This window comes from Bos indicus x Bos taurus, chromosome 29, assembly GCF_003369695.1.
Source record: "Bos indicus x Bos taurus breed Angus x Brahman F1 hybrid chromosome 29, Bos_hybrid_MaternalHap_v2.0, whole genome shotgun sequence".
NCBI classification, from domain to species: Eukaryota; Metazoa; Chordata; class Mammalia; order Artiodactyla; family Bovidae; genus Bos; species Bos indicus x Bos taurus.
In genome coordinates this window covers 50,281,334-50,307,962 of record NC_040104.1, presented here as the reverse complement: position 1 = coordinate 50,307,962, position 26,629 = coordinate 50,281,334, and the positions used below count along the sequence as shown (strand labels likewise).

The 26,629-nt window shown below is 46.3% G+C and overlaps 1 protein-coding gene across 1 annotated transcript in view; it reads left to right on the top strand.

The window, feature by feature from the left end:
• VSTM5 (V-set and transmembrane domain containing 5) overlaps positions 1 to 26,380 on the top strand; it is a 29,047-nt gene extending 2,667 nt beyond the window's left edge. Inside the window, exons 2-4 of the mRNA XM_027531723.1 lie at positions 25,227 to 25,553; positions 25,665 to 25,805; positions 25,915 to 26,380. Coding sequence (XP_027387524.1) covers positions 25,227 to 25,553; positions 25,665 to 25,805; positions 25,915 to 25,958 — 512 coding nt within the window. The 3' untranslated portion in view covers positions 25,959 to 26,380. The remainder of the gene's footprint in view (positions 1 to 25,226; positions 25,554 to 25,664; positions 25,806 to 25,914) is intronic.
• Positions 26,381 to 26,629: the final 249 nt, after the last annotated feature.

Here is a 26,629-nt window from a genome sequence, read left to right as displayed (position 1 = left end):
AGGAACTTAAAGATGTGGAAAATTGTCAACCTATGTTATAAAAAAGAGAGTATGTTCAGAAGAGAGCACAGAGATTGTGACAAACCACTGTTTGATAAGATTAGCCTGGGTGTGAACCATGGGCCTAATCAGCGCCCCCACCAGGAACAACTCCAGTGTAGCTGCAAGGGTGAAGACAGAGGGAAGTGAGGGGAGGCTGTTGGACTTGATGGCTGTATCGCTGTCTAGCTGTGTATGCTATTTTTCAGGATAAGAAAAGAATGAAGGCAATTCAGCCAGCATCAGAGTTATCTCCTTGGTTTCAAATGTGGGGGGAAGGGGGCAGGGTATTGGTTTCAACAGGCAAGGCAGAGGCTTTGCTGAGCCCCCCGGGGGGCCTGGGGATGTCCAGCGGAGCTGCAGGGGTGAGGTGACCCCTGCCTCGGTGGGTCCTGAAGGCAGAGCCTGGCACCACAGAGGATTATGAGTGAGTCTTAAGGGCTAATGGATTTACCTTGCTAGGTTTTGGACTCATCTGGGACCTGTCACTCCTTTCTTCCTTCTGATCTCTCCTTTTTGGGAATGAGAGTGTATATCCTATGTTTGTTCCACTGCATTTTGGAAGCACATTAACTTAGCTGGTTTCACAGGTTCTCAGCTGGAGAATAATTTTCTTCCAAGAAGAATCATACCTCAAGTCTTACCCAGTCTGATTTATTATAGATGAGACTTTAGAGTTGAAGGAGAAATGAGTTGACTTTGGGAACTGTTGGGATGGAATTAATTTTTTTTTTCTTTCTTACTAACTATTCAGGCTTTCAGCAGATTGGGTGAGGTCCACCTACTTTGGAGAGGGCATTCTGCTCTACTGTCTTTTTTTTTTATTATTCATGCAGGGATTCACTGCATGAATTTTGGGAGACCAGGGACAGAATGTTATGGACTAAATGTTTCTGTCCCCCCAGAAAGCCATTATGTTGAAGCCCTAACTCCCAATATAATGGTATGTGGAGGTGGGGCCTTGATGGGGCAATTAAGTTTAGAGTTGAAATCATGAGGGTAGGACTTCTGTGAGGGGTTGGTGTCTCTCTAAGGAGAGAGAGAGACCACCAATCCCACTCACTGCATATGATGGTGCAGCAGGAAGGTGCCCGTCGACAAGGCAGGAAGAGGGCCCTCACGAGAACTGAGTCTTTTGGCACCTTGACCTTGGACTTTCCAGTCTCCACAACTGTGAGGAGTAAATGTCTGTTGTTTGGGCCCCTGGTTCATGGTATTTTGTTATAGCAGCACAAGCTGACTAAGACAGAGCCTTAAAAGCCCTGCAAGCTGGCAGGTCTCCTGCACCTGGCCAGGTGGAGTGCTTTTCCAGGACCTTGTTCATCTCCTGTCTCAGCTCTCAGCACCAGAAGTTAGCCATCAGGCCTCTGAGTATCAGTGCCCTGCTCATCTGGATGCAGATGATCCAAGACTCAAGTAGGAACGCCTTGGGTTTTTTTCTTGTTGGTTGGTTGTTTTTAATTGAAGTACAGTTGATTTACAATGTTGTGTTAATTTCTGCCATACAGCAGAGTGATTCAGTTATACATATATATACATTCTTTTTTAATATTCTTTTCCATTGTGGTTTATCCTAGGATATAAACCTATATAGTAGGACCTGTTGTTAAGTAGAACAATTTAGTTGGTGGCCTGAGCCAAGCCAACTTGCTGCCTGCATTTCAACCCCAGCTTCTAAAAAGCAGCCTGCTCCCCTAGCACGCACCCACACCCACTCACACACGCGCACATGTGAACATACACACAACTATTCCGCATCCCCGCTTTACCAGGGTGGAGCCGGGGTGGAGGAGCTGGCCCTGCTGAGTCGCTCCTGGCCAGAGCCCAGGAGAACGGAGGAGCAGCCGGGACCGGGGCTCAGCCTGGGGACCGGCAGGGAGGCCAGGGCGGCCACAGCCGCGTGGAACCAAGGTTCCAGCTTAGCTGGAGGTGGTGTGGGGCGGGCGGGAAGGGAAGGACAGCCTAGGGAGAATCCCTGGGGAGACCCCAGGATCCATCACCACAGGATACAGCCCCGCTGGCACCTGCTTGGCCATCCGTGTTGGCACGCGAGTATTGTTACTGAGCGCATAAGGTGCACTCCACTGAGCCAGGCGAAACCGACGGATGAGGTGTGGGCTCTCTAATTTATAGACAATGGTCTTGCATACATATAAACATACCCACCCACAAGAATGGTGCTTGGGTATGCTTTTAAAAAACGCAGTAAAAAATGGAATCATGCTGTGCTTGTTACTCAGCAGCTTACTTTTTATAGCAATCTTTTTTTTTAGCTCTGTCCACATTGATAGCCAAGATCTTGCTCATGCCTCTCAACTATTAATATTATACGTATGTCCTATCCATATCTACTTTCTTCTTAGCTAGCCCGTCCTGAGAGACATGATATCTTGTGGCTGGCAGCCCTTTCCGTGGGGAGAGCAGAGCCCTGATATGGGGTGAATGTGGCGCTGCTGATGTGACATCGTGTGGAGGGCAAGCCAGGCTGACGGGTGCCCTCTCCTCACGCCTCCCCTGGGGGTGGTGCTCAGAAATGCCTGGGACTTACACTGAAGTTATTGAGGGAGGGGCAGCATCACCAGAAAGTCACCCTAATGGTTTCATCCCTGGTTTCCAACAGAGTCCTGAGGCCACGCTGTGCTGGGCTGGGAAAGGGCTGCAGTCAGGAGACTTCCTTTTTCCATTGTCCCCAGGGCTTCAGGCCACTTATTTTTTCCATCTGCTCTCAGGCTTTTTTTCCTTTTAGTATTCTGATGTATCTAAACTCATGGTGCATATTATAAATCAGTAGCTTTGCTGTAATCTCTGTGGCCTGGACTGAAATTGAGTTCTTCCCAAAAGAACGTGTGTTGCTTCTATCGGTCACGGTCAGCAGGAAGCGTCCTCCTCCGTGGAGGGTGGGATGGAGAAGCTGAGGTTGAGTCTTGAAGGATAAGCAAGTGCATACAGCAGGACGGGGTGGAGAAGAGAGCTCCAGGCATACAGCAGGTATGGAGGAAGCTAGGAGGACAGATCCTCATGGAGCCTGACACGGTCTGGGCATGCTAAGTGACAGAAGCAGTAAGGGTGTTGCCTCAGCAAGCACTTACTGGGGATTTAACTGGTCCCCCATCCGACACCCACTGACTCTGCACCCCCTTAGCCTGTGCTCTCAGGACCCTCTTCTGCCTGCACCTGGGTTTTTCCTAGAACACAGGCTTGGGTTAAGAAAGTATTTATCTATCCGGCAGAAATGGGAATAGGAGAGAGGCACAGTTGGCAAGTACAACGTTGGGCAATGATTTTCTTCTGTAACTGGTTTGCCAGGCTGGGAAGGCACCAGTCAGCCCTAAAGGGACACGCCAGACCATCAAGTGAGCACAGAATATTCCTGCTGCTCACCGTGGTCCAGGAAGCTCAATGGCCTGCCTCTGCAGAGGCACATCCCTGGGGGCAGCTCAGGCTGATACCATCTGGACCCCAGAGGAACCCCACAGCTCTGGGGCATCCCGTAAGTCCCCCACTGGGAAGGATAGGGCCCGAGGTCTGGTCCCAGTGCTGGCGGCAAGCCCTGTCACCTTCCTTCTCTGAGCGCACGGGGCCAGGAGGGTGGGTTCGTGGTTCTCAATCGGGGCTGCACATAAGAACCTCTTGGAAGGCTTGTAAGACCTACAGACAGCTATGCCCCTCCTTCTTGTCTCAAAGAAACAGGCTGGCAGGAAGTGTGCGCCTCTCTCCCATCGTCCATTCTCAGAACGTCTACCACTGTGTGCAGGAGAGTCTCGCTTCTCCCTTCAGTTCAGTTCAGTTCAGTTCAGTTGCTCAGTCGTGTCCGACTCTTTGCAACCCCATGAATTGCAGCATACCAGGCCTCCCTGTCCATCACCAACTCCTGGAGTTCACCCAGACTCACATCCATCGAGTGAGTGATACCATCCAGCCATCTCATCCTTTGTCGTCCCCTTCTCCTCCTGCCCCCAATCCCTCCCAGCATCAGAGTCTTTTCCAATGAGTCAACTCTTCACATGAGGTGGCCAAAGTACTAGAGTTTCAGCTTTAGCATCATTCCTTCCAAAGAAATCCCAGGGCTGATATCCTTCAAAATGGACTGGTTGGATCTCCTTGCAGTCCAAGGGACTCTCAAGAGTCTTCTCCAACACCACAGTTCAAAAGCATCAATTCTTCAGCACTCAGCCTTCTTCACAGTCCAACTCTCACATCCATACATGACCACAGGAAAAACCATAGCCTTGACTAGACAAACCTTTGTTGGCAAAGTAACGTCTCTGCTTTTGAATATGCTATCTAGGTTGGTCATAACTTTCCTTCCAAGGAGTAAGCGTCTTTTAATTTCATGGCTGCAGTCACCATCTGCAGTGATTTTGGAGCCCAGAAAAATAAAGTCTGACACTTTCCACTGTTTCCCCATCTATTTCCCATGAAGTGATGGGACCAGATGCCATGATCTTCGCTTTCTGAATGTTGAGCTTTAAGCCAACTTTTTCACTCTCCACTTTCACTTTCATCAAGAGGCTTTTGAGTTCCTCTTCACTTTCTGCCATAAGGGTGGTGTCATCTGCATATCTGAGGTTATTGATATTTCTCCTGGCAATCTTGATTCCAGCTTGTGTTTCTTCCAGTCCAGCGTTTCTCATGATGTACTCTGCATATAAGTTAAATAAGCAGGGTGACAGTATACAGCCTTGACGTACTCCTTTTCCTATTTGGAACCAGTCTGTTGTTCCATGTCCAGTTCTAACTGTTGCTTCCTGACCTGCATACAAATTTCTCAAGAGGCAGATCAGGTGGTCTGGTATTCCCATTTCTTTCAGAATTTTCCACAGTTTATTGTGATCCACACAGTCAAAGGCTTTGGCATAGTCAATAAAGCAGAAATAGATGTTTTTCTGGAACGCTTCTCCCTTACTGGTAGTTTAATCCTGACAAACCCACGGACATTCTGCCACTAGGCTTAGGTCAGGAGACAAGAATGTTTCTCTTTGAAGTTTGGTTTGGTTTAGTAAATGGTTCCTGAGCACCTAGTGAGGAAGGGGCATTGTGCCAGGGGCCAGGGACACCAAGCACGGTCCCTGCAGTGGGGATCACGTGACCCGGCGGGCAGGGTCAGGTCCCACCCGAACGATTGGTGGTCAGATGCTCGGGGAGTATGAGAGAGGCATTCAGCTGAGGGCTGGAAGGAGGCTTCTTGAACCAGCAGCCTTGAAGTCATAGTAGGAGGAAGCCAGGAGAGGAGGGAGGAGTAGGTTCTGAGCAACAGGAATAATGAGCACAGACACGGCAGCACCGTCTTCTTGCCCTTGGGGCCAGTAGCCACTGGCAGTGCCTTAGTTAAATCAGGTTTTTCAGCCCTGGTCAGTTTCTTCATATTCAATCTGATAAATTGTCTAGAGAAATGGGATTGGGAAAGTCTTGGATCTTAGGTGCCAGAGTAGTTCCTCTGATAGACTTACAGCAGCACCGGGGGTCAGGAGGGAGATGTGAGTCCTCCGCAGCAGACCCTGCCGGGGACCCCATGGGGCTCTCCGCAGCATGCCGTCAGCCCTGTGGCAGGGTTCCCAGCCCAGGCTCACTGTGGAGCTGGGGCACATTCCTTTTGAAAGCCAGTGCCCAGAAACGGGGCACCAGACCCTCTCTCTCCTCTCACCATCAAGCAAGCCCTCCACATGCTCTGGGATGGGCGGCCAGGGGTCCTTCAACAAGAACTGGTTCCTTTATGCAGGTAGACTGTCAGCTCAGCTCGAGCACCTCAGTCTGAGTGAACCGTCCATCACGTCGTACCCTGCAGGGGTGCCGGCAATCCGGACTGGACTGTGTGCTCGCCTGCTCCTTCCAGCCGGGAAATGGGCACTCCCTCCCCCAGCCTGAGTGGAAAGCCCCCTGGGAGCTGCACTGTGCACGCTGATTGAGCCTGGCAGAGGAGGGGACATTCAGGATGGACCCTTCCAGTGAGCAGAAACCTGAGAATGGGGAGGGTGATGTGAGCCGAGCTACAGAGGAAAGGCCGCAGCGGGGAGTGGGCCACAGTCTGTGCAACAGCAAGTGGGGAGAGGTGACTAGTCTTGGGTGATGGGGCAGGAAAAGGAGGATGAGGCCAGGTTTCTTGGGTCTTTCAGAGGAGACACAGCTAGGTGGCTTTAGAGAGATTACTAACAATATTCTCCAGCCAACAAAGAAAAGAAAAGCCAGTACCTCCCAAGTGTTTACAATTGTTTTTTGACAATGAGACAATGATACCTGTGACTGTTTATCGGTCAAATGCTTTGTGCCAAGCACATTAACTGCTGCCTTCCATGCATGCGTGCATGCATGCTAAGTCACTTCAGTCATGTCTGACTCTTTGTGACCCCATTGACTGTATAGCCCACCAGTCTCCTCTGTCCATGGGGATTCTCCAGGCAAGAATACTGGAGTGGGTTGCCGTGCCCTCCTCCAGGGGATCTTCCCAACCCAGGGATTGAACCTGTGTCTCTTATGTCTTCTGCATAGGCAGGCAAGTTCTTTACCACTAATGCCACCTGGGAAGCCCTCTTCATAGTAATCTTGCCAATGGGGACTATGAGTCCCCATTTTATAGATGGGGAAACTAAGGCTCAGAGAGATTGAGGGACTTGCCTAAAGACCTTCATTCTCTCATCATGTGTTTATGGGAAGCCCACAGTGCCAGGTACTGTGCCTGGCCTTGGGGATCCCATGGAAAACAAGGTAGACTAGCCCCCTGGGTTCATAGCTGACAATTGATCTAGGAGGATGGACCATTAATCAAGAGGAATTACAGAGGGGGATTTCCCTGTGATTGAGGCCCAGTGATTGAGACTGCACTTCCACTGCAGGGGGCGCGGGATGGATCCCTGAACCGGGAAGGTCTGCGTGCCATGTGACACGGCCAAAAGAAAAAAAAAAGAGAAATTACAGCGGACTGGGTTAAGTTGATAGAGAGGAACATGGAGCTCTGGGAATCCAGAGCTGGGGCACCCTGGTGTTGAGGGACTTTAGAAGGCTCCCTGGAAGAAGTGATGTTTAAGGACCTGATGGACGTGAGTCTGGGTGAACTCCAGGAGTTGGTGATGGACAGGGAGGCCTGGCGTGCTGCAATTCATGGGGTCGCAAAGAGTCGGACACGACTGAGTGACAACTGAACTGAACTGAACTGGGCTGGAGAGGGGCTGGCCCTCAGTCTCACTGAAGGAGAAGCTGTGTACTCTCACCGCGGTCCCCAGTCACTCGTGCGTCTGAATTGTCTTTTGCTCACTCTGCACCCGTCTCCCAAGTGCCTTCAGGCATCCTGGGAAGTCCTCCCAGAAGAACTGTTAGAGGTCAGAGCCTCATCTCTGCCTTCATGCTCCTGTTGCACACACGTTTCCACAGAAGTGTCCGAGGAGGCACCTCCCTCCCAGTTTCCCAGGCTCACCGTAAGTCCTGCAGCCCAGCTCTGCAGAGGGTAAACCCAGGGGCACCTCACTCTCTTAAGACTGGGCAGGGGCAGGCAACCATCTCCGCCATACCTGGCTTTCTTAACCTCCAAGGAGAAACACAGCAGCGATATGACTGTAGCCTGTGGCTGTCCCGAAAAGCGTTCAGCTTTCCAGCAAGGATGGCTCTTGCTTAAGTTAAAAAGATTCCAGAAGGAATTCCACAGGGAGGAAATTCAGGTCACCCAACTCTTGCCACACTTCTGCAAGTGAATCACAGATTTACAAATGCTGATTCAAGTTCTAAACCTGTTATGCAATTTGAGCTGAAAGAATGAGCCTCCTTCACTCAACACTTCAGCTCCCAGCCAGCTTTACTGCTTCAGTCCCTGGTACAACTCCAACTTCTGCTTACATACCCCTGAGGATGGGGAACTCACCACCTCAATAAGCAAGTCAGTGCATCTTCAAAGAATTCTCTTCAATAAAAGAGAAATTATCTGTAAAGAAAAAAATATTCACTTTAATATTGTTGAATGGTCACCAAATGTTAGAAACTCTGATAAACTCCTTATATGTATTGCCTCCCTTAAACTTCATTCAGACATCCCAGGCGGAGGCGGCTCAGTGGTAAAGAATACTCCTGCCAATGCAGGAGCCACAGGGGATGCAGGTTTGATCCTTGAGTTGAGAAGATCCCCTGGAGGAGGAAATGGCAGCCCATTCCAGTATTCTTGCCTGGAGAATCCCATGGGCAGAGGAGTCTAGCAGGCTACAGACCATAGAGTGGCAAAGAGTCAAAGAGTCGGAAGAGACTTAGCCCATAGACAAACGTTGAGAAACTTTGCTTTACAGAGTTGCAGGGGGTGAAGGAGGCAAAGGAAGTTGCTTAGCTCACCTGTTCTTTCTTCCTAACCCCAAGCATCTCTAGAAATAGGAGTGGATACAATCAAATTTGACTGATGCCAGAAAGAGTCCATTTCCCCCAGAAATCTTGCTGAAAGGCTGTCACGGAGTCTCAAGCATTCCTTTTCACACAATGGCCCTTCATTCTTTTGGTTTAGGCATTGTTAATGCCCAATTGGGTCTGCATTTCAGCTGCTAAGCCTTTAGTGTGGATTTGCTCAGTGGTTTTCAGTTTTGGCTGCACACTGGTATCACATAGGGACTTTTAAAAAGCACAGAGGCTTTGGTCTCACCCCTAAAAATTCTGAACTCATAAGTCCAAGGTAGGCTTTTTAAAAACTTCCCCAAATGGTCTGATATTCACAGATTGATAATAACTAGATTAGATCAGGTGGTTCACCTTGGTTCAGCCTCCTGTGACTGGGGAAGTGGGTTTGCAGGGCCTTCTCTGCGGGGCACTGAGAACAGGTTGGGTGGCACTGTTTGGATGCAGAGTACTTGATTAGCCAAGTAGCGAATGGTGGACTTGCGTGTGGTGTGTGTGACTCTGGGTTGGTGCTCCATCAGGGTTAGACCCTTTTACTTCCTTCCCAAATATTTGTTGAATGAGAGGAGACTGGATTAAGTCTGGATGAAAAATCACAAAAGGGAGCTCCTCTGTGCCCTTGGGATTGTTCCTGGTGCTCAAGTGCTCTCATTCACATGCGTGTGGGCTTTTTAAAAGACTGAAGCACTGAAGCCAAGCCATGATGATCCTTAGTTACAAATGAGGAAAGGATGACTCAGAGAGGGAGGGGATTTGCATAGTCGCCCAGATAGGGCATGGCGCGGCCAAAACAAGACTGGGGTCTTCAGATTCTGGGGCTTCCCCAGCCAGCATCTTGTACTCCTCTGCCACCTTCTGCCCCCACAGGCAGTTGTGCCTTCTGGGCATCTGGAGAGAAGGGCGGCATTTCCACTCTGCAGTCAGAGGTGGAACTGAGAAGAGCCCCAGATGAATACAATGGCCCAGAAGCCACAGGGCGTTTCAAGCAGTAAAGGGTGCTCTGCAGTGTTCCAGATGGACAAGCTTATCTGCTGGGAATGAGGAGGAATTTGGAGGTCTGGAGAGATTGGGGGAAACTGCTCATAATAATCATAGAGAAAGGATGAGTGAATTTACTTGAGAAGTACAGTAAGGCAGTCTGGAGGACCATCTCGAGGGTACACTGTGCTCCGTTGCTCTGGAGACTGTCTGCTGTGGACTTTGTGCCGCCGTGTTGACTGCTCAGGCCTCAGGTCTGGGCAGAGAGGAAGTGAAGAACAGTTGATCCAGGGTGAGTGTTTTCAGGGACAGATGATGAAAAGGGAGAGGCTGCTAGAGTTTGAAGAATCTTGGCCAAGGAGAGGGAGGAGGTTCTTGTAGATGAGGGTGCTAGAGACATGGGGGCTGATGCCGGGACCTCACAGCAGATTTCTGCTTGTTGGAAGAATGAAAAGGAAATTCTGGAGGAATAGAGCGCTCACGTTGACGAGGGTGGATTTTTCTGGAGAGGGTGGAGGATGATGGTCTAAACCAGTGGTATTCAAAAAAACTATAATGTGAGCCACACACACACACACGCCACATATATCATTCTAAATTTTCTAGTGGTTACCTTAAAAAAGAAAGAAAAAATAAAAAAAGAAACAGGCATGATTAATTTTAACAATGTATTTTGTTTTACCTAATATGTCTAAAATATTATTTCAACGTGTAATCAATACAAAAATTATTAATGATCTATTTTACATTTTGTTTAACATATCTTAATACATTAAACAGAATCTTCAAAGTCTCCCAAATCTGGTGTGCATTTAACATTTAGAGCACATCTCATCTCAGACTGGCTAATTTCAAGTGCTCAGTAGGTACTGTGAGGTGCAGCTCCTGTCTCAGAAAGCCCAGGCCTAAACTCCTGCTTCTTGTCACATCTGCCTCCCAAGTCTGTACCAACACTGAGTGATGTGCTGTGTTGGGAAATGAGAGAGTGAAAACCTCCACCTCTGTAGCCCAAGCACCTCATCTTACTAGAGTAAGCTGTGGAGCGGTGAAGGGAGGGCTGGGCTCCAGTCCCAGCTCTGATCTTCTACTCGGCGGGAATTTGAACACATATCATGCCTCATCTTTTTTTTTTTTTAATGAATAAATGTACTGTGGGTTTAATAAGATTCTGCTCTAAAACATTCTGATCACAGACTATCTTTTAAATTGAGATATAGTTGATTAGTTTCAGGTATTTTGATTCAAAACTTTTATAGATTATATTCCAATTATAGTTTAAAATATTGGATGTATTCCCTGTGCCGTACAATATATCCTTGTAGCTTATTTATTTCATAATAGTAGTTGTATCTCATCCTCCCCTACTCCATCTTGCCTCTCCCCACTTTCTTCTTCCCACAATAACCTCTAGTTTATTCTCTGTATCTGTGAGTCTATTTCTGTTTTGTTATATTCACTAGTTGGTTTAATTTTTTAGAGTCCATATATAAGTGATAACATACAGAATTTGTCTTTCTTTGTCTTACTTATTTCACTAAGCATAATACTTTCCAAATTCATCCATGTTGTCCCAAATGGCAAATTTTCATTCTTTTTCAGGGCTGAGTAATTTTCAGTATAAACTGTGTATTTATACCACATCTTCTTTATCCATTCATCTGTTGATAGACACTTAGGTTGCTTTCATATCTTGACTATTGCAAATAATGCTTCAGTGAACATTGGGGTACACATATCTTTTCAAATTAGTGTTATTGTTTTTTTCGATGCATACCCAGGAGTGGAATTGCTGGTTCATATAGTGATTCTATTTTTAGTTTTTTGAGGAACCACCATGCTGTTTTCCATAATGGCTCTACCAGTTGACATTCCCACCAACACTGTACAAGGGTTCCCTTTGCTCCACATCTCACCAATATTTATTTGTAGTTTTTGATGAGGGCCATTTGACAGGTGTGAGGTGGTAGCTCATTTTGGTTCTGATTTGCATTTCCCTGATTAGCCGTGTTGAGCATCTGATTTTCATGGGCCTGTTACCCATCTGCCTGTCTTCTCTGGAAAAATGTCTATTCAAGTCTTCTGTATACTTTTTAATTGTATTCTTTGGGTTTTCTTTTTATAGTGAGTTGTATGAACTGTTTATACATTTTGAATATTAACCCCTTATTGGTTATATCATTTGCAGATATTTTCTCCCATTCAGTAGGTTGTCCTTTTACTTTGTCAATGGTTTTCTTTGCTATGCAAAAGTTTTTAAGTTTGATTAGATCTTATTTGTTTATTTTTACCTTAGACAGATTTTTAAAAAATGTTGCTACAATTTATGTCAGAGTGTTCTGCCTATGTTTTCTTTTAGGAGTTTTATAGTTTCAGGTCTTACCTTTAGGTCTTTAATACATTTTGAGCTTATTTTTGTGCATGGTGTGAGAAAATGTTCTAATTTCATTCTTTCACATGTATCTATCCAGTTTTTCCAGCACCGTTTACTTAAGAGACTGCCTTTTCTTCATTGACCATAGGTGCATGGGTTTATTTCTGAGCTCTTGATGCTGTTTTGTTAATCTTTGTGTCTATTTTTGTGCCAGTACTACACTTGTTTTGATTACTGTAGCTTTGTAGTATAGTTTAAAATCAGGGTGCATGATACGTCCAGTTTTGGTCCTCTTTCTCAAGGTTGTTTTGACTCTTGGGGTCTTTTGAGTTTTCATACAAATTGATGATTTTGGGCTGTGGTGTTGGAGAAGACTCTTGAGAGTCCCTTGGACTGCAGGGAGATCCAACCAGTCTATCCTAAAGGAAATCACTCCTGAATATTCATTGGAAGGACTGATGTTGAATCTGAAACTCCAATACTTTGGCCACCTGATGTGAAGAACTGGTTCATTTGAAGAGACCCTGATGCTGGGAAAGATTGAAGGCCGGAGGAGAAGGAGATGACAGAGGATGAGATGGTTGGATGGCATCACCGACTCAATGGATATGAGTTTGAGTAAACTCCAGGAGTTGGTGATGGACAGGGAAGCCTGGTGTGCTGCAGTCCATGAGGTCACAAAGAGTCAGACATGACTGAGCAACTGAACTGAACTGAACTGAACCAATTTTAAAATTATTTGTTATAGTTCTGGGAAAATTTCCATTGTTTTGATAGGGATTGCATTGAATATGTAGATTGCTTTGTATAGTATGGACATTTTAACATTAGCTCTTTCAGACCATCTTATCATGATATATATCAAAAGATACTTGATAGGATTGTTTCCTTAATTTTTCTCTGATAGGTTGTTGTTAGTGTATAGAATTGCAACAGATTTCTGTGTATCAATTTTGTATGTGCAATCTTATCGGATTCATTAATGAGCTCTATAGTTTTCTTGGTGGAATCTTTAGGATTTTCTATGTATAGTATCACATCTTTTGCAAACAGTCACAGTTCTACTTCATCCTTCCCAATTTGGATTCCTTTTACTTCTTTTTCTTCTCTGATTGCTGTCACTAGGACTTACAATAGTATATTGAATCAAAGTGGCAAGAGTGGACATCCTTGTCTTATTCCTTATCTTAGAGGAAATGCTTTCAGTTTTTCATCGAGTATGATTTTATTTGTGGGTTTGTCATGTATGACCTTTTTTATGTATGTATGACCTTTTTATGATCAGGTATGTTCCTTCTATGCCCACTTTCTAGAGAGTTTTTATAATAAATGAATGTTGAATTTTGTCAAAAGCTTTTTCTGCATCTATCAAGATGATCATATTTTATTCTTCAATTTGTTAATGTGGCATATCATTCTGATTTTCTCATGTTGAACTGTTCTTATATCCCTGGGATAAATCACACTTGATCGTGGTGTATGATTGTTTTAATGTACTGTTGGATTTGGTTTGCTAGTTTTTTTCCTGAGGAATTTTGCGTCTGTGTTCTTTATCAGTGATATTGGACTGTTTTCTTTTTCTGTGGTATCTTTGTCTGCCTTTGATATCATGATGGTGCTTGCCTAGTAGAATAAATTCAGAAGACTTTGTTCATCTGCAGTTTTTTGGAATAGTTTCAGAAGGCTAGATGTTAATTCTTCTTTATATGTTTGGTAGAATTCACCTATGAAGTCATCTGGTTCTGGACTTCTGTTTGTTGAGAGCTTTTTAAATTAGTAATTCAGCTTCATTACTGCTAATTGCTCTGTTTATATTTTCTATTTCTTCTTGTCTCAGTCTTGATTGTATGTTTCTAAGAATTTGTCCATTTCTTCTAGATTATCCATTTTGTTGGTATATAGTTGTTAGTAGTAATCTCTTATGAGCCTTTATATTTCTATAGTGTCAGTTGTAATTTCTTTTTCATTTTTGACTTTATTGATTTGGGCCCTCTCTTTTTTTTCTTGATGACTCTATCTAATGGTTTATCAATTTTGTTTGTCTTTTTAAAGAACCAGCTCTTAGTTTCATGGGTTTTTTTTTCTATTTTTTTTAGTGTCTATTTCTGCTCTGTTCTGTATGATTTTTTCCTTCTAATTTGGGAGAGAATTGTTATTCTTTTTCTAATTCCTTTTGGTACAAGGTTAGGTTGTTGATTTGAGATTTCTTTTGTTTCATTGTTGATTTGAGACTTCTTTTTCTGTTTCCTGAGGTAAGTGTGTATCCCTGTAAACTTCCCTCTTAGAACTGCCTTGCTGCAACCCGCAGAAGATGGATCGTTATGTTTTCTTTTTTTTGGTTTCCAGGTATTCCTTTGATTCCTTTGATTTCTTCAGTGAACCGTTGGTTGTTTAGTATGTATTGTTTAGCCTTCATGTGTTTGTGATATTTGCAGTGTTTTTCACGTTGTTGATTTCTAGTGTCATAGTGTTGTACCAGAAAAGATACTTGATAGGATTTCACTTTTCTTAAATTACCTGAGACTTGTTTTGTGGCCTAGCATATGATCTATCCTGGAGAATGTTCTGTGTGCACTTGAAAAGATGTGTATTCTGCCGCCTTGAAGTGGAATATTATTTATATATCTATTAAGTCCCTCTGGTCTAATGTGTCATTTAAAGCCAGTGTTTCCTTATTGATTTTCTGTCTGGATGATCTGTCTATTGCTACAGTAGGGTTTTAAAGCACCCTACTATATGTATTACTGTCTATATATATATATCGGAGAAGGCAACGGCACCCCACTCCAGTACTCTTGCCTGGAAAATCCCATGGATGGAGGAGCCTGGTGGGCTGTAGTCCATGGGGTTGCTAAGAGTCGGACACGACTGAGCGACTTCCCTTTCACTTTTCACTTTCATGCATTGGAGAAGGAAATGGCAACCCACTCCAGCGTTCTTGCCTGGAGAATCCCAGGGACGGGGGAGCCTGGTGGGCTTCCCTCTATGGGGTCGCACAGAGTTGGGACATGACTATAGTGACTTAGCAGCATATATATATATATATATGTGTGTGTGTGTGTGTGTGTGTGTATAAAAGTATATATAAGTAAGTATATATATTTACTGCCAATTTATCCATGTATGTCTGTTCATATTTGCTTTATATTTAGGTGCTCCTGTGTTGAGTGCATATAGTTAGTGATCAAATAAGCAAGTACCTGTGAAGCAAAAAGCATGGATCTTTTACCCTAATCTCCTGCCTGCCTCACAGGTTGAGATAGTGCTTGTGAAGTACTTTGTCAATTGTATTAATATAAATGTGAATTGCCAACATTTTCAAATGTGAAAAATCTGGGACTCTGACCCAATCTTGGCATGCATTTTGTTTATTTATTATTTTTATTTAAATAATACTCATACTCACTAAAATATTCTAACTGTTCAGAAGGATATAAAGTGAAATGTAAAGTTTTCTCCCATCCCAGACACCCAGTCCTTTCCCTGAAGACAACCAAAGACACCTGATTTTTAGAATACCCTTGGGAGATACTTTGTGCATGTTATGGATAAATGTGCATATCTGTGTGTGTGCACATGTGCATATATACATTAGTTTACTCAAATAGAACAGTTTGTACACACTGTACTGCTCTGTGCTTTTTCATTATTTTTGAGATCATCTAATATCAATGCTTACAGGATATCTCATTTTTAAAGTTCTGGTGTAATATTCCAAAGTATGAATATTGATGATTTACTTAATCAGTTGTGACATAATAAGAAATATGTATTTGTTTTCTGCTCCTTATTCCCTAAAACCTAGTAATTTCCTGGGTGATATCAGTGATAGAAACTTCTCTTTTTTTTTTTTGGCTGTACCTTGTGGCATGCAAGATCTTACTTCCATGACCAGGGATCAGACCCATGGCCCCTGCAGTGGATGTGCAGGGTCTTAACCACTGGACCAACAGGGAAGTCCCAGGACCTTTTTTTTTTTTTTTTTTTTACCATATTTGGTCTATTCTTTGGTTCCTGACATATAAGCTTCTAAGACCCTTGGATTCTCCAGAGTCATGAATGCTTTTTTTCTTTGTTTGTTTGTTAAGGATGTGACTCTTGGAAGATGAGGGCTCGTTGGCAGGGATTAGAAAGTTGGAACTTTCAAGGCTTCCCTGGTAGCTCAATGGTAAAGCAGCTATCTGCCAGTGCAGGAGACACGGGTTCAATCCATGATTTGGAAAGATCCCACATGCTACAGAGCAAGTAAACCCACGTGCCACCACCACTGAACCTGTGCTCTAGAGCCTGGAAGCTGCAACTACTAAGCCCATGTGCTGCAGCTACTGAAGCCTGTGCTCCGCAGCAAGAGAAGCCACCATGATGAGAAGCCTGCTTTCCACAACTAGAGAGTAGCCCCCGCTCGCCACAGCTAGAGAAAAGCCACGCAGCAACAAAAACCCAGCTCAGCTGTAAATAACTTTAAAAAAAAAAGGAAAACCTGAACTTTTAGCTCCTACCCCTGAAGGAAGAAATGCTGGGGATTAAGTTAATCACTAATGGCCAATGATTTAATCATGCTCATGTCAAAGTGAAAGTGAAAGTCGCTCAGTCATGTCTGACTCTCTGTGACCCCAGGGACTGTAGCCTATCATGCTCTTCGTTCATGGGATTTTCCAGGCAAGAATACTGGAGTGGGTTGCCATTTCCTTCTCCAGAGGATCTTCCCAACCCAGGGATCTAACCCAGTTCTCCTGCATTGTAGGCAGATGCTTTACCATCTGAGCCACCAGAGAAGCATGTCATGGGAGCTCCCCCTAAAACACTAACTGAATAAGTTGGAAGAGGAGAGCTTCTGTGCTGGTGAACAGATGTAGATGCTGGTAGAGTGGTGTGGCCAGAGAGGATATATGAGAGGTCCACGTCCCTCCTACATACCTTGCCCTGTGGCATCTTTTCCATGTGGCTGTTCCTGAGTTGTATCCTTTATAATAAAGTGCTCATAGTAAGTAATGTGCCTTCCTGAGTTCTGTGAGATGTTCTAGCAAATTATCAAACTTGAGAAACCATGGAAACCCCCAATTTATACGCAGTCGGTCAGAAGTACAGAAACTTGGACTTGTGATTGGTGTCTGAAGTGGGGAGCAGTCTTGTGAGACTGAGCCCTTAACCTGTGGGATCTGCACTAAGTTCTGGTAGTAAATGTCAGAAGCATTCTTTATGGAGTAAGAAACAGTTTCCTCTACTGGTTTCTTACCAGCTAACACACACGTTGTCACCAGTCTTCTGCTACTGCAATTGACTGTACTATGCCTCAGTGACAGTATCTGCACCTGTATCTTTGTATCTCTGTGCCCTTACTACTTGTAGGATAAGTTCCTAGAAATAGGATTTCTGGGTCAAAAGGTATGTGCTATTTAATATTTCTATAGGTTTCACCATATTGCCCTTCAAGCAGGTCACGTCCACTTATAGTCACCACAGTAATGATTCAGTATAACTTCTACACACTCCTGACAACATAATGTTATCAAACTTTCTCACTGTTCCTAGTCTGATAGCAGCCAAGTCAATCAGCTTTCGCAGCCTAGGTTTCACTGGACTGTGATAAATGTATATGACAGGTAGTACTTAACGAGTGTTGCAACTAGAAATGGTGGCCCTTGCTGTTTTGCGGTGATATTTCTAGTTGGGGTACAAATACAGAAACCTGAAAGAAAGCAGCCTGCCAGCCTTGATCTCAGCTTGCATCTCTTTTGTTTGGGCTTGGCTGACATCTGGGTGACTTCCCAAGGCCATTATATAGCAATGTCAAGGGGATGGGAGGAGCTCCCTCAGGGAGGAGCTGAGCTTTGGTCTCTGAGTAATCAGGCACCAAGCTGGGGAATTACTACCTGAGCTAACAGGAGGGATAGGTACCCTATAAATTATGTGTAGATGTCAATCATTAACACCATTCATGGCATCTAAACCAGAAAGCCAGTATTTGGGGTTGCTGTGTTGGCTCCTCATGAAGCTATATTTCTTAAACTCCAGGCTTGCTTGTTTCAAGAATGAAGGGGACATGCGTATTTTAGTTCCAACTTAAAATTGTGCTATTTCTCATCTTAGCTATTTGACTCTAATAGGAAAAGGAGTCTTGTCAGGACCTCCCTCAATCAGAACTGTTGCCTCCTCAGCACAGGTCCAATGCCACACTTTCCTGTTCTTTCCCAATGGGCAGCAGTTCAAGAGGCAGGGCATGTGTGTTTATTTATCCTTTATTTGTTCTTTCCTACGAGTATATTGTGAGCAACTACGAAGCACTGGGCCCTGTACTGGGCACTAGTATTTCTGAAATGAACTGGAGATGAGTTGTCCCAGCAGATACCTGTTCAAGGCAGCTCTGCCCTGCGTGTATGCACTTCCTGCCCCACCCCCACTGCTGTCTCCCCAGTCCTGGTCAGAGGCGGGCCCAGGTCTGTCCACACTCAGCATTGCAGGGTGCTCCCAACTGGATTCCAGCCATGAGTTCTCCTGAAGGTGCATAGGACAGGAACATGTGGTGGGCCCAGGGCAGTGCAGGTGAGGTGCATAGATGATAAGATCGTGGATTCTGCAGCCAGATTGCCCTTTCTGAAGCCCGGTTTAGATATGTCATGCAGATGGCACTAGTTGGTAAAGAATTTTCCTGCCAGTGCAAGAGAAATAAGAGATGCAGACTCAATTCCTGGGTTGGAAAGATCCCCTGGAGGAGGAGGTGGCAACCTGCTCCAGTGTTCTTGCCTGGAGAATCCCAGGGACAGAGGAGCCTGGTGGGCTACAGTCCAGGGGGCTGCAAAGAGTCAGGCATGAATGAGCAACTGAGCACACACTTCCTCTTGAACACCATCCTGGGGCCTCACTGCCTGCAGTAACACATGCAGTTGATCCCAGCCTGTGACAGATTCCTCGTGGTACAGCTCGTCTGTGCTTCCCATTCACCAAGCCTCAAACATAAGCACCTATCGTGCCCCTCTAGGTGGGCTGTTTTCTCAGCTGGGATTGCCCTTATTCCCTTTCAAAATCTTAGTCTTCAAGCCTCAGTTTTAATGATGTCTTACCTCTTCCCAGCTCCTGGAAATACCTGGCTTATTACCGGGACAGTTGAAGAGTACCCCAGATTTCCATCTCTGCTCTGACACTTAAACTGTGATACTGCACAAATTACCTAGCCTCAGTGACTTTCCTCCTCTTTAAAATGGGGATGATGGTATACTTTCCTCCGGTCAACACCCACGAACCAGTGCCCTGCTGTGGATGGGTGTGGGGAGTGCAGGGCTGTGCTCGATCACTAAAAAGGAGATGCAATGAGATTGCTGAGCTATGGAGATGCCTTTGGAAGACAGAGGGTTAAGGAAGAATGACTTGGGACTTACCCGGTGGTCCAGTGGTTGAGAACCTGCCTCCCAATGCCAGGGATGAGGATTTGACCCCTGGTCATGAACTGAGGGCCCACATGCTGCAGGGCGGCTAAGCGCATGGCTTCAGCTAGAGAAGCCCGGCACCACGGGTACTGAAGCGTTGCATCTGGAGCCCACATCCCGCAGCTCAGCACGGCTGAGAGAGCACAGGGCAGAAGAGCTCTGTCCTGCCTACCTAGAGCTGCCTCTGTGCCCACTGTCAAGCCCCCTGAGCGCCTCAGGAACCAGCTGCTGTCTGTCTGGTTTATTCTTCAGTGTTTCTGTGAATCTCAGAAAGGGTGACCGGCTGTCCTGTTTTGCCCATGACTATCCTGATTTTAGCCCTGAAGCTCTTGAACCTGGGAAAACTTGCAGCCCTGGGCAAACCAGGAGTCTTGGTCACTCGAGCCCAGTGACCCACTGATGGGGAGGGGATGGGGGGAGCTGCAGGCCCTGGGCAGGCTCTGCATGCTGAGTCCGGCTGGGCCTTGCATGTGCTGTGTTGCCTCATCCTTGCAGCCCTGCTCTGGAGGTGTTCCAGTCATTCCACAGCAGAGGAAGCGAGGCTTCCAGCAGTGAAGGCTCTGCCTGCAGGTCTCACAGCTAGGAGGTCCCCAGGGTGAGCCCCTGTAGACCCACCCGCGGCAGGTGTCTCCACCACACCTCACCACACCTGGAATGACCCTTCCGTGACGGGACTCATCACTCCAGCACCCTGCTCCAGTCCTTCCAAGTTAGGACTCCGAGACTTGGCTTTCTGACTCATAGTTTAGCTGCATACAGTCTTTTTTTTAATGTAATTTTATTTATTTTTATTCAGTTAGTTTTAGTTGTGCTGGGTCTTCACTGCTGCACGGGCTTCTCATGGCAGTGGCTTCTGTCGTTGTGGAGTGCAGGCTCCAGGCACAAGGGCTCGGTGGCTCCAGACACCAGAGCAGAGGCTCAATAGTTGTGACACACAGACTTGGTTGCTCCAAGGCATGTGGGATCTTCCTGGATCAGGGATCAAACCCATGGGTCCTGCATTGGCAGGTGGATTCTTTACCACTGAGCCACTGGGGAGGCCCCTTAGCCGCATACAGTCTTGATAAGGAGGCTTGTGACAATGATGCTTTTTCCTGGGCCTCTCCTGATGATCACACAGACTGGATAGGTGGCTTTCCAGATAAGTGAGGTGAAAATGAGTTGTGCTGATTAAGGTGCATCCTCCATAATGGGTAATATGTATCTCCCCATTAATTCATGTTCTTATCTCCTGAAACTGTGGCCCAAATACTAAACAGTATTATCCTTTATTGTGATTTGGCTTGGCTTTCTCACAAGGAGGATATATTTAAGGGAATATATCCTCCTTAAATAATCAATTTTTAAAGGCAGCGAAGCACTACCTCTGTAATTTACTTGTAGGAAAAGGAATAAGGACCAATCCTGAGTGTTATATTCCAGCCTGCTGCTCGGTAGCTGGTGGCACTTGCCTGGTACTTTCTCTTTGACTGGTCTCCAGTGGATGTCAGCAGCTCTAGGAAGTCAGGTTTTCAGGAAGCCCCTTGGTTCAGGTTCCAGTGACTTCTGTCCTGCTGATGTCCTCAGTTCATGACCTCTTCCTATCTTGGAAATTGGTAGAATTTAGTTCTTCTCTTCTCTCCATAAAGAATTCGAGTAAATACAAAGAGCAAGGTAAACTTTTAAACTTTGCTCACCAGATTGGTCTAATCAGGAGAACTTTAAAAGGTTTCTTAAACATTTTTAAATTGTCAATTTAATTAGTGTGAAAATTCAAAATGATATAAATGTATAACTTAAATTTTCTGTTGCCATCCAATCTCTAATGCATAATCCCTATTAATAGAGCATATATTACTCCAACATTTTTCTACACAGAATATATACAAATTAGCACATATTTACTCATATGTAAATCAGATCATAGCGTACTGTTTTACAAATATAAAAGAACATTTTTTGGCTGTGCTGGGCCTTCACTGATGCACACGGGCTCTCTCGAGGTGTGGCACGCCGGCTTCTCGTCGCTGCGGCTTCTCTTGGTGTGGGGTCAGGCTCGAGAGAACACGGGCTTCCGTAGTTGTGGTACTCAGGCTTAGGTGCCTTGAGGCATGCAGACTCTTCCGGATCAGGGATGAAACTGTGTCCCTGCGTTGGCTGGTGGGTTCCTAACCAATGAACCAAAAGGGAAGGCCTATAAATTTATTTTTTAACTGAATACCATGTCATAGATATCTTCCTTGGTCCACACAAAATTCATTCTTGTTCATGGCTGCCTGGCATCCATTTTACAAGTGAAATCTGATTTACTGCATAACTTCCTTGAGTAGAACATTTGAGCCAGGTCTGAATGTTGGCCCGGCCACTCAGTTCCTCTGGACTTGTTCTGGAATGATTTTGGCATATGGTGCAGGGATGGTTACTCATTAATTCAACTTTTTAAACAATTGACAAACAGTTTGCCTTTAAACACTTAGAATTATTAATTTTCCTATTAATCTTTACCATAGACAGTTTATTCTTAATTCTGTGTACCAGGAAGAGGAGGAACTCTTTGTTCCTAAAACCTAATTAAATGCCTGATTCATTTGTCAGATTAGGAGGAGGTTTCTCTGATCAAAAGAAAATACAGAAACTAACAAGGACCTGTTGGCCAGTTTGCAGCTGTGTCAGCATCTGAAAAACTTGGGCTTACTATTTTTGTTTTTCAGTTTTGCTGTTTCTTGAGCCAAAGTAACTGAAAGGCTCGAAATGGAGGTTCCCGAGGTCCCTATTAAAGCGCTTCCCTGGTGGCTCAGATGGTAAAGAAACTGCCTGCAACGTGGGAGATCTGAGTTTGATCCCTGGGTCCGGAATATCCCCTGGAGAAGGAAATGGCAACCCTCTCCAGTATTCTTGCCTGGAGAATCTCATGGAGAGAGGAGCCTGGCAGGCTCTAGTCTATGGGGCCAACAAGAGTTGGACACAACTGAGCGACTAACACACTTCACTTTTTTCTATGTGTGTAGAAACTTTTGTTTGTTGTTGCTGTTTAGTTGCTAAGTCGTGTCTGACTCTGTGACTTCATGGACTGTAGCCCACCAGGCTTCTCTGTCCATGGGATTCTCCAGGCAAGAATACTGGAGTGGGTTACCATTTCCTTCTTCAGGGGATATTCCTGACTCAGGGATCAAATACGTGTTTCCTGCATTGCAGACAGATTTTTTACCACTGACCACCAGGGAAGCCGAACCACCCAAGCAGCAACATTTCTATGAGAACATTTCAACAAGGCTCACCTCCTTGTTCACATAATTGTTAGTCGTTCACTTACTCATTCAACAAACACTTATTGGCCAATTGCTGGGTGTCAGGCGTTATGCTGCGTACAGGGAGTACTGAGATGAAGAAAGCACTTACCTCCTACCCTCTAAGGGCTGACCTGAAACTTAACCTCTGTTTCCTTCCAGAGAGAGAGAAAGCAAATGTGGCAAAATGTTATTAATTGGTGAATTTAGTAGAGGGTGCATAGATATTAATTATACTTGTCTTTCAACCTTTCTGTGAGTTTAACGTTTTTAAAAATGAAGTTGAGGAGAAAATATTTTTCTGTTACTTGGCAGCTGTAATTCTTAAAAGCCATTATTACCTCCCAGTTTTTCAGCATAGAACCTATTGGATTATCCCCAGCCACTTGGCAAAGATTTAGGAGAGGAATGGTAATAGGATATTCTGGGGATATGTGTGCATGTACTAAGTTGCTTCAGTCGTGTCCAACTCTTTGCGACCCCATGGACCCCATGAGCCCACCAGGCTCCTCTGTCCATGGGATTCTCTAGGCAAGAATACTGGAATGGGTTGCCGTTTCCTACTCCAGGCGATCTTCCCGACCCACGGATAGAACCTGAATCTCCTGTGTCTCCCGCATTGCAGGCAGATTCTTTACCCAGGCAGATTCTTCTACCCCTGAGCCATCGGGGAAGCCCATGTTCTGGGGATAGGAGAGGACAATGAGAAAATTAACAGATGTGGTTACCTGCAGCCACACAGCAGGAGCCCTGAGGCAACTGGGCACCCAACAAGTAAAGGGGTTAAATAGGAAGTGGAGGTGGAAACCCAGGCATGGGCTCCAAGCCCGAATCCTGCCCTACCCCGTCTCCAGCCAGCCCTGGCCGTCCTGTGTGTGTGTGATTGAGGGGGAGAGGGGGCTGGCACAGGTTTGTTACATTCTGTGCCCTCCACTGGCAACCACTGACCTTTGACTTGAGCATAGAGGTTAAATATTTGAGCTTTGGAGTTGGCCACCTTTGTGAGAATCTCAGCCTTGCAGGGTGAACTTAAACCAGCTAGTGAAACCTGTTGATGCTGGAGTTTGTTACAGCCTGGATAGAATTGCAGGGGGTTGTGTGATGCTTTAAAGACACAGTGGTGTGTGAAGCAGTTAGCACAGGGCCTGTGCCTGGCACCTACTTAATAAATGTATCATAACATCTACCATCCTAGCCAGCTCACGCAGACGTCTCTGCTTGATGCCTCTTTGCCTTGCCCACCCCACAGCTATAATTAGCAGGTTCTGTCCTTTGCTCCCACACACATCCTAAGTCAGACCCCCTCACTCTTTTCAAGGCTGTCTTCATTTGTAGCCGCTGCAGCAGCCGCCTGACTGTTTTTCCTGCCTCCACACTGGCTCCCTCACCTCCAGACATTCTCCATGGTGGGCTTTCTCAAGCTCGGTGGAGAATGTCACCTTTCTTCTCAGCCTTCTTACGGCTTCCCATCACCCTGACTCCCACATCACGACCCGAGTTCCGCCCAGCCCTCCAGCCTCGCCTCCTGAACTCCCCCTGGCTCCCTGCACTCTACATTCTGGCCTTCCTCCTGTCCCTCAGACGTGCCAGTTCACTCTCACTTCAGTCTTTCAGTTGCCCTCTCTGCCTGAAATGCTTGTCTTCACATGGTTGCCTCCTTTTCCTCTCTGTTCCTTGGCTCCAGTTCATTTCCACAGAGGGGTTCTCTCTGACCATCCTAATGTTGTGTACCACCTCCATCGCCACCTACCTGTTTCGTTATCTTTAAAGCACTTATAAAGTGATCTTGTATGTTTATTTAACTCTTGTATGTCTCCCTTATACAATGGAAGCTCTAGGAAATAGTGAGTGATAACCTTGTGTTTTGTTCAGTGTTCTAGCTTGGGATGCCATAACAAAATATGGCAGATTGGGGAGTTTAAGCAACACAGATTTATTTTCATACAGTTTGGAGGCTGTGAAGTCTCAGATCAAGGTTCTGGCATGGTTTGGTTTCCAAGGAGAATTCTCTTCCTGGTTGCAGACATCTGCCTTCTCACTGTGACCTCAAATGGTCCTTTCTCCATATGAGAGAGAGAGAGACTGTTCTTATAGACACTAATCCCTAAGGACTTTCCTGGTGGCCCAATGGTTAAGATTCCACACTTTTCAGTATAGGGGGTGTGTTTGACCCCTAGTTGAGGAACTGAGATTCCATATATCATGTGCTGTGGCAAGAAAAACCCAAAAAAGCCAAACCACTAATCCTACTGGAGCAGGGCCCCACACTTACGACCTCATTTAACCCTAATTCCTCCTTAGAGACACCACTTCCAAATATAGCCACCTGGGTGGGATGGGGAAGGGCTTCAACTTAGAAATTGGGGGGAAGGGGACTATAAACATTCAGTCCATAATATTCACCTCTGTAGTGTCACCATCAGAACCCAGAAGAGAGCCTGACATGTAATGTGTGCTAAGTCGCTTCAGTTGTGTCCAACTCTTTGCGACCCTATGGACCGTATGTAGCCCACCAGGCTCCTCTGTCCATGGGACTCTCTAGGCAGTAATATTGGAGTGAGTTGGCATGCCCTCCTCCAGGGGATCTTCCCAATCCAGGGATCGAACCCATGTCTCTTATGTCTCCTGCATTGGCAGGTGGATTCTTTACCACTAGCGCCACCTGGGAAGCCCCTGCCATGTAATAGGCACTCAATAAATACTCGCTAAGTAAAAGAATGCAGGATGGAAGTTGACTTCCCTGCGAGCCCGTGTAAGTGGCCCCACGTCTAGCGCTCCATCCCACAGGTCAGGGCGTATCACTGTACATTCCCCAGCCAGCCATCAACGCCACGGTGGAAGAGGACATCCTGCTCTCGGTTGACTACTCCTGCCACGGGATCCCCACCATCGAATGGAAGTACACGTCCAGCTGGGGAGTGCAGAAGATCGTGGAGTGGAAGCCGGGGACTCAGGCCAACATCTCCCAGAGCCACAAGGACAGGGTGTGCACCTTCGACAATGGCTCCATCCAGCTCTTCAGCGTGGGCGTGCGGGACTCCGGCTCCTACATCGTCACGGTGACCGAGCGCCTGGGGAGCAGCCGGTTTGGCACCATCGTGCTGCACGTCTCAGGTGAGACGCTCCCGGGGCCCCAGGGGCCTCTAGAAAATTGGAGTGTGTGGGAGGCCAACTTGATATTAAGAGATGTTATCTGCCCCCCCCCACCCCCCACACACCCTGTAGAGATCCTCTATGAAGACCTCCACTTTGTCGCTGTCTTCCTTGCTTTTCTCGTTGCCGTGGCCGCGCTGCTGATCAGCCTCATGTGGGTTTGTAATAAGTGTGCCTATAAATTCCAAAGGAAGAGAAGACACAAGCTCAAAGGTAATTCTCCGGGCCTTGTGATAATCGATGCCCGTGTTACCTTCTTCTCACCAAGAAAGCACCCCCAGCTGAGTGGTAACTCACAGCCAGTGTGTCTTTTGCTTTGCAGAAAGCACAACAGAGGAGATTGAGCTGCAGGATGTAGAGTGTTAGCCAAGGCCAGACCCAGTGACATTCCTACCTCAAGAGGAAGACGCGATTTTCCAACGAAAGGAACACACGCGGCCAGTCCTGCCCGAGCCTCTTGTTCTGCCGTAGCCACACGTTGCTGCTGGGATAGCTGCATGTTGACGAAGATGACTGCCTGGAGCTGGACTGTGGCTGGGACCACGTCAGTCCCAGTGGCCTGGAGGTCAACGAGGAGGAGGGCGGGGCTGTGAGCCCGCGCTGTGTTCAGCCCTGGGGCCACGGCAGCCCAGTGCCGGGTCTGCTTCCTCACTGCACTCTGCTCTGGCGGGGCGGAGGTCACTGGAGGGGTCCCCATGCCCGTGTGCTTCTGCTCAGTCGTTTCTGACTCTCTGACCCCATGGACTGTAGCCCACCGGGCTCCTCTGCCCATGGGATTCTCCAGGCAAGAACACTACAGAGGGTTGCCATTTCCTCCTCCAGGGGGTCTTCCTGACCCAGGGATCGAACCCGTGTTTCTTGTGGCTCCTTGCCTTGCAGGTGGGTTCTTTACCTCCTGAGCCATCGGGAAGCCCCATAGCAGAGGCGGGAGTATTTCCAGACCAAGCATGCAGCACTCTAACATGCTCTCTGTGCTCTAGTCTTCTCTGCCTGTGGCCGCCTCCAGCTTCTCCCATGGAGACTGCTGTGAGCACCTC